A 7,758-nucleotide genomic window follows, 5' to 3' on the forward strand; every position below is an offset into this window, starting at 1 on the left:
GAGGAAGTTGGTTTTGCCCACGAAAGGTCATGATGCTATATTGTCACTAAGGAGCTATAGGACTACTCGATTTTTTAAAGTTAGTCTAAGACGGCTACCTCTTTGAGACATTTATACATTTTATGTTATTTTAAAATTTTAGGGGAAATATGAAAGGAGCGATTTACACACCTTACAAAATGGGAGACCCGTGTAGTGACTGTCCTGATGCTTGTGACAACGGACTGTGCAGTAAGTTAAAATATTATTGTATCCCCTATATGTTTGTGGTGTGTTTCATGAAATGCTGAATTTCCTAATCCAGTTCAAGTAGAGCATGGGGATTTTGCTCCTCTTCTGTTTGCAATGTGCAGTGAGATATACAGACTCCACATTCTCTGGTTCAGGGCATTACAACCAGTGTTCCAGATCTAGCAGACGGCTCTTCCTCTTTCACCTGCAGGATTGTTATTTTTGCTGTATTCTTGCTGTCACTCTAAAGCAGCCGCTGCATAATGTGAATGTAGTTAAACTCCCTCCCATCCATTTCCTCAGTGTGATAGGTTCACTGGATACTGATGACATGAACTGTGGACCTTACCCTTCATAAGGGTAAAATTCACCCCTGTATCATCAAAAAGCTTGTATCAGAGGGGTAGCCGTGTTAGTCTGAATCTCCAATCAGGGAGGATGAGGCCCACTTCTGGTAGCTGATCTGGAGGTGTGAATACCAAGAGAGGAGAAGCTGCTTTTGTAGTTACAAATGTGAATGGCTAGCTCCCTGATTGGATCCACCTCGTCATCTCTAGCCTGATTCTGGCCTGCATATTTATATCTGCCTCTGGAAATTTCCACTACATGCATCTGACGAAGTGGGTCTTTGCCCACGAAAGCTTATGCTCCAACACTTTGATTAGTCTATAAGGTGCCACAGGACTCCTCGCTGCTTTTGCAAAAAGCTTGTGTAACACAAATTCCAGTTAATCACCACAGGTCTTGCACACAGGTGTAAATTTCACCTAAATGATTGGTGAAAAAATTGCAAGCTAGAATTGCTCTGCTGATGAAAGAGGCTATATCAGTGCTGTTAAGAGCAAATAAAAAATTGCAGCCCGAATGACCTTCAAGGTAGATTACTGTAAGCAATACAAAATAACAAAAGTAAAGTCTCCATAGAGAGCACTGTAGGTGTGTGCCTCAGAGCCAGTGCTAGCCATTGGGGGCCCTCAGCAGGAATATTCCCCCCTTCCTAAAGCAGGCAAGTTCTTAGAATAAGAAGCTAGTTGGGTAGGGGCAGGGCTTAGAACAGCTTGGAGCCCTGAGCAATGCTTAACCAACTGAGACCTAGAACTGGTGCTGCTGTGTCTCCTCTAAAACACGATGCAGAAGCTCTCCTGCTCAGATTGGTTGTTTGTCTTGGCAGGCAAGAGAGTTCTTAGAGACTGAAACACAACAAATGGGTCATATAGCAAAATAACTCCTGTTAACTATGTGCTTCCTTTTCTTTCAGCCAATCCATGCCTGTATGAAGATACATACTCCCTCTGTCCTCAATTAAAAGAGCAATATACCTGTAATAACAGATTTGTCCTAAAATATTGTGTTGCTTCCTGTCAGTGCACCACTAAAATACAATAATACCTTGACTTATTTAACGTTAGCCCCTGCAGTACAATGAAAATAAATAAAGTCAGATATTTCCAAAATAGATACAATTCTAAATGATTATAACAATGTATTCTGCATTGTATGCTATGATTGTGCTCTGGTATAAGTTTCATGCCCTGTTAAATTTCACTTAATTACTAACTAGATCTATTCTCTCTTTTCAATCTGCCTGTTGAATTATTTCCATGTCAATCAAATGCCCCCAATGAAATAAAATTGTACCCTCTTATTGGTGTTGTTCTTGGACTTCAGACAGTTGTATTTGGAAAATTTTAAAACTTTTGATAAAATTAGTCCACAGGTTTTCATTTAATACTCATTCAGGCACTGATGGCTTTTATTTTTGTTTTAAATTCTGCACTTGTTGTAGGAGCTGATCAAATTTAAACAGGAGTAAAATCCCATGTAACTCCATTGGATTCAGTAGAGTTATTCCAGATTTATTCCAGTATAAATAAGATCAGAATCTAGCCCAGAGACTCAGCTCCCAATTCTCTGTGATCTTTGTTTTATGTAAGACTCCAGTTTAATTCCTGAAGGAGCTGATTGAAGGCATTTATTTGAAAAAATAAGTATTTTTAAGTTCTTATGAAAGCAAAACAATCATTGGCTTGAAGCTCACTGAAGAAAGAAACCTGAAACTTAAGTATACTAATTTCACTTGATAACTTGATTTTGGGATTGTGACCTTTCTCTTTGCCAGCAACCTGCAAATTAAAAGTATTTTTAATTATTGTAATTGGAGCATAATCCGTACTTTCCACTGTATCTGGCAATGCAAATAATGTTGCAACTACCTGGGAAATATTATAGCAGGCTCACAAAAGCCATTTGTTACCTTTGTGCATGTGAAATGCTATTGTTGACAAAAGCAAATAACCTAGATTACAAACAAAAAGTGACTAATTCCTTTTAATTCCACAGAGACACCAATTCAGGGCATTTGCCTAATTTAAAGCATCTGAGCTGTCCCACTGTTTTCACCACCTCTGCTCATATGCTTAGAATTAGGTGTGTGTTTAGGTGTGTGTTCAATTACCTCAGCTTGCTGAACTGAGGCCAGAGTTTGTAGCTGGTTAGTCCAGGGAATGAAGAACTGGGTTGTGTTGATCCACTTGGGGAAAATAACGTGGTAGGAGAGCTGGACACACAAGGGAAATGCCATGAGCTTATGCTTGGGGTGTTTCAGATGTATCAGAAAGCCAGGAGAAGCAAGGTTTGCCACTCTGTCTAGTAACCAGGGGACTTGGACCTCCAACCCTATGAGCCTCATCAAGTCTGCAAGTAAATCTATTGCACCTCAAGAGGACACTGGAGGGCTGATGAATCCATGCAAGGAGACAAACTTTCTCTGCCACTCCCTGGGCTTTATGTTTCCATGGTGGCATGACTTACTCAGAACCCTTATTAGCAAAGTGTTGTCCATTCTGGACATTCCTCCTCTCTTCATCATGAATATCATTCTGCAATGTATTGACTGGAGAGTCTTATGTAACACGGGGAGGTAAATGTCCCACTCTCCTGGGCACTGGTGAACCCTCAGATGCCAATTCTGGGTATCACATTTTAGGATAAATGTGGACAGATTGGTGAGATCCAGAGGGGAGCAGCAAAAATTTAAAACAGTTTAAAATCCTTAACCTATGGGGGAAACTTTAAAAAACTGAATATATTTAGGTTTGAGAGAAGACGGCAATGAGGGATCTGTTAACAGTGTCCACTTAAGGCAGGACAAGAAGTAACGACTTTAATCTGCAGCAGGGGAAATTTAAGAGAGATATTAGGAAAACAGTTCTAACTTAAAGGGTAAAAAATTGAATAGTCCTGTAGCACCTTAGAGACGAACTAACTAAACCATCTATACATATACAGGTTATACCTCCCTTAAACAGGATTCCCTGGTTGGGTAACATCCGTGGTCTGGCATGGACCAGGGATGTTCCTAGACCACAGAGCCCAAGAACAGGGAAGTCTGGTCTCCAGACGTGGTGCTCCATCCTGCCAGCAGTGGGTCCAGCGGCATCTAGATAGCCCCAGGGGGAGAGGGGCTGGGGTAGCAGTGGGGGAAGGCTACAGCCCTAACCTGGTGGCAGCATGGGCCAGGATGGGGGGGGGGGGCCTTCCCTGGTCCAGCAAATCTCCTTATTCAGGACCCAAGCTTATGCTTGTTAAGCTCTGGACTAGCATTTCATGGGAGTCTGTGGAATCCCATCACTGGAGTTTTTAAGAAAAGTTTGAACTAATATTCCTCAGGGATAGTCTGGGTGTACTTGGTTCTGCCTCATTCCAGGCAGCTGGACCTCATGACTTCTTGAGGTCTCTTCCAGATCTATAATTACCCATCTCGTACAGACAGTTGTAACATGTAGACTCCACAGTTACTAACTCTGCCAAAATCAGCATTACTCTCTATTGCACACCCTTGTGGCCTTGCAAGGAAATCAAGCCAACTAGAAAGAATTGCTTTCTTAGCTTCACATCTTCTCCACCTACTCACATTACGTTAGCATTGATTCAAAAGGATGCATGCCACTGCTGATTCTACACGATCGTTTCATGCAGCTCACACAGGCTTTTCTATGTTTCTCACCTTAGTACTGACCTTGCTTACCCCCTGCTGAATATTTGGAGATTTCAGGTGGAGAGATCAATATTGGACAATAGTTTAACAAGGGTCAAAATTAAAGTTCTTTGTGAAACCTGAACTATGACTTTCTTGACATGCCAACATTTTGTCATAACTACATAATTTTAATAATATCATTTTAATATAACTGTTACATTTAGAATTGTCACAGAATTGTAATGAAGGATAGGGAATTATAACTACTTGGAGGAGCTAATAAACTAACAAGCACCTCTGCTGATTCTTCCAAATTTGGCACACTTATAGTGCAAAAGATGTCCCAGCTATCTATGCTGCACCATAAAGTATTGGTCACTGCCAAGAGAGAGATGAAGGTGTTAAGGAGAGGATGGCTGTAGATATACATGTAGTCACAGTTCTCTTGGCCAGTGTGAAGGTGATACAGGGAGCATCAGCAGTCTAAATCAAGAGGTTGAATTCTTCCGGAAGGACATGATTACTAGTCTCACTAATTAATGAGCTGCCTCTCATCACAAAATAAAGAAATTTCTATTCATATCCTCAGACTCCTGGATAATTTGGCTTTGACTATGTCTAAATGGTTGGAAAGCCAAGAATGCTATTCATTGTGAATAACTGGTTTGTATAAACACCAAGGCCCAGATCCAAAAAAAGGTACTTAGGAACGGTGACACACCACACTCAACATTACAATAACAATGCTTTCAGGCATCTACACAACATTACTATGCAATGCTTTCAGACATCTACACAATCACAGGAACAAAACCACAATTCCTGTGTCTGAGTTGCAGGGTGATGCCTATCTCAGCTTGTGATTCACAAACCAGGGCAAACAGCAGTATGTCTGTCTAAATCACTGGACCCTGAACTAGTACACGTTCTCAGTGTTTTGTTTTGTTAAATGATGTTAGATGTACCCTTGCAGGGATTTAAATATCCCACGCTTCATTAGCATAATCTCACCCGCACGCTATTCTGATCGCCAGCTGATTCGAACCAGGAAGTGTGCTCCAGGCCATGTTAATTTGAATCAAACCGCTTGGTTTGAACTAACGTTACTTCTCAAACCAAGGGGTTTGATTTGAACTAACACAGTCCAGAGCTCACTTCCTGGTTCGAATCAGCTGGCGATCGGAATAGCACGCTGGTGAGATTATGCTAATGAAGCACGGGATATTTAAATTTCCATTTCATTAGCAATTATGGTTGGCTGCATTTACATGCCTATCTCGAGATAGGGTATGTCTATACTTGCTCCCTAAAACTTGTATAATAAAGTCATAGAATCTTAGAATACTAGAACTAGAAGGAACCTTGTGAGATCATCAAGTCCAGTCCCCTGCACTCATGGCAGGATCAAGCACCTTGTGGATCAACCATGCCAGGTGTTTCTTTAACCAGCTCTTAAAAATCTTACTAGGCAAATTATTCCAGTTCTTAACCACCCTGACAGGAAGTTTTTCATAATATCCAACCTAAACCTCCCTTGCTGCAATTTAAGCCCATTGCTTCTTGTCCTATCATCAGGAGTTAAGGAGAATATTTTTTGTCTCCCCTCCTTGTAACACCCTTTTAGATACTTGAAAGCTGTTATCATGTTCCCTCTCAGGCTATGTCTAGACTGCAGGCTTCTTTCGAAAGAGGCTCTTTCGAAAGCATCTTTCGAAAGAGCCTCTTTCGAAAGATCGCGTCTAGACTGCAGGCGGATCTTTCGAAAGAGCAATCCGCTTTTTCGAAAGAGAGCACCCAGCGAGTCTGGATGCTCTCTTTCGAGGAAGCCCTATTTACATTGAAGAACACCTTCTTTCGAAAGAGGAACTTTCGAAAGAAGGCGTTCTTCCTCGTGAAACGAGGTTTACCGCCATCGAAAGAAAAGCCGCGTTCTTTCGAAATTATTTCGAAAGAATGCGGCTTGAGTCTGGACGCAGGGGAAGTTTTTTCGGGAAAAGGCTACTTTTCCCGAAAAAACCCCTGAGTCTGGACACAGCCTCAGTCTTCTCTTTTTCAGACTAAACAAACCCAATTATTTCAGTATTCCCTCATAGATGATATTTTAGAACATAAGAACGGCTATACTGGGTCAGACCAAAGGTCCATCCAGCCCAGTATCCTGTCTGCCAACAGTGGCCAGTGCCAGGTGTCCCAGAGGGAGTGAATTGAACAGGTAATGATCAAGCAATCTCTCTCCTGCCATCCATCTCCACCCTCTGACAAACAGAATCTAGGGACATCATTCCTTACCCATACTGGCTAATAGCCATTAAAGGACTTAACCTCCATGAATTTATCTAGTTCTCTTTTATACCCTATTACAATCCTAGCCTTCACAACCTCCTCAGGCAAGGAGTTCCGCAGATTGACTATGTGCTGTGTGAAGAACTTCCTTTTATTTGTTTTAAACCTACTACCCATTAGTTTCATTTGGTGGCCCCTATTTCTTATATTATGGGAACAAGTAAATAGCTTTTCCTTATTCACTTTCTCCACACCACTCATGATTTTATATACCTCTATCATATCCCCCCTTAATCTCCTCTTTTCCAAGCTGAAAAGTCCCAGTCTCTTCAATCTCTCCTCATATGGGACCTGTTCCAAACCCCTAATCATTTTAGTTGTCCTTCTCTGAACCTTTTCTAATGCTGGTATATCTTTTTTGAGATGAGGAGACCACATCTGTACTCAGTATTCAAGATGTGGACATACCATGGATTTATATAAGGGCAATAAGATATTCTCCATCTTATTCTCTGTCCCTTTTTAAATGATTCCTAACATCCTGTTTGCTTTTTTGACTGCCGCTGCACACTACATGGATGTCTTCAGAGAACTATCCATGATGACTAAGTTGACGACTTAGTTGTAGCTAAATTAGCCCCCATCATATTATATGTGTAGTCGGGGTTAGTTTTTTCCAATGTGCATTACTTTACACTTATCCACATTTAATTTCATTTGCCATTTTGTTGCCCAATCACTTAGTTTTGTGAGATCTTTTTGAAGTTCTTCACAGTCTGCTTTGGTCTTAACTATCTTGAGCAGTTCAGTATCATCTGCAAACTTTGCCACCTCACTGTTTACCCCTTTCTCCAGATCACTTATGAATAAGTTGAATAGGATTAGTCCTAGGACTGACCTTTGGGGAACACCACTAGTTACCCCTCTCCATTCTGAAAATTTACCATTTATTCCTACCCTTTGTTTCCTTTTCTAGATCTTTTTCTTCAACATGATTATTAAAAGTAAATTAAAGCCTGCATCTGACGAAGTGGGTCTTTGCCCACGAAAGCTTATACTCCAACCCGCCAGTAAGTCTATAAGGTGCCACAGGACTCCTTGCCGCTTTTGCAATTCAGACTAACACGGCTACCCCTCTGATACTTAAAGCCTGCTTGTTACTTTGAGTGCATCAGTTTGCAATAGATTTAGTCCCCCAGAAAAATATTATATTGCTTTCTGATCAAATAAACAAACACATGTTATCTACCAAATCCACCAGCAGA

At 41.1% G+C, this 7,758-nt stretch overlaps 1 protein-coding gene across 5 annotated transcripts in view; it reads left to right on the forward strand.

Annotated features, from left to right (window-relative positions):
* The window catches only part of LOC102443713 (cysteine-rich venom protein helothermine-like), a 45,180-nt gene extending 41,210 nt beyond the window's left edge, over positions 1 to 3,970 (forward strand). For all 5 annotated transcript variants that reach the window (XM_089777009.1, XM_089777007.1, XM_089777010.1 and 2 more), the window contains 2 exons: positions 143 to 231; positions 1,490 to 3,970. In XM_089777009.1, the coding sequence (XP_089633135.1) occupies positions 143 to 231; positions 1,490 to 1,617 (217 nt within the window). In that variant the 3' untranslated portion in view covers positions 1,618 to 3,970. The remainder of the gene's footprint in view (positions 1 to 142; positions 232 to 1,489) is intronic.
* The last annotated feature ends 3,788 nt before the right edge of the window (positions 3,971 to 7,758 follow it).

Source organism: Pelodiscus sinensis, chromosome 3, assembly GCF_052426305.1.
Source record: "Pelodiscus sinensis isolate ZL-2025 chromosome 3, ASM5242630v1, whole genome shotgun sequence".
Classification (NCBI taxonomy): Eukaryota; Metazoa; Chordata; order Testudines; family Trionychidae; genus Pelodiscus; species Pelodiscus sinensis.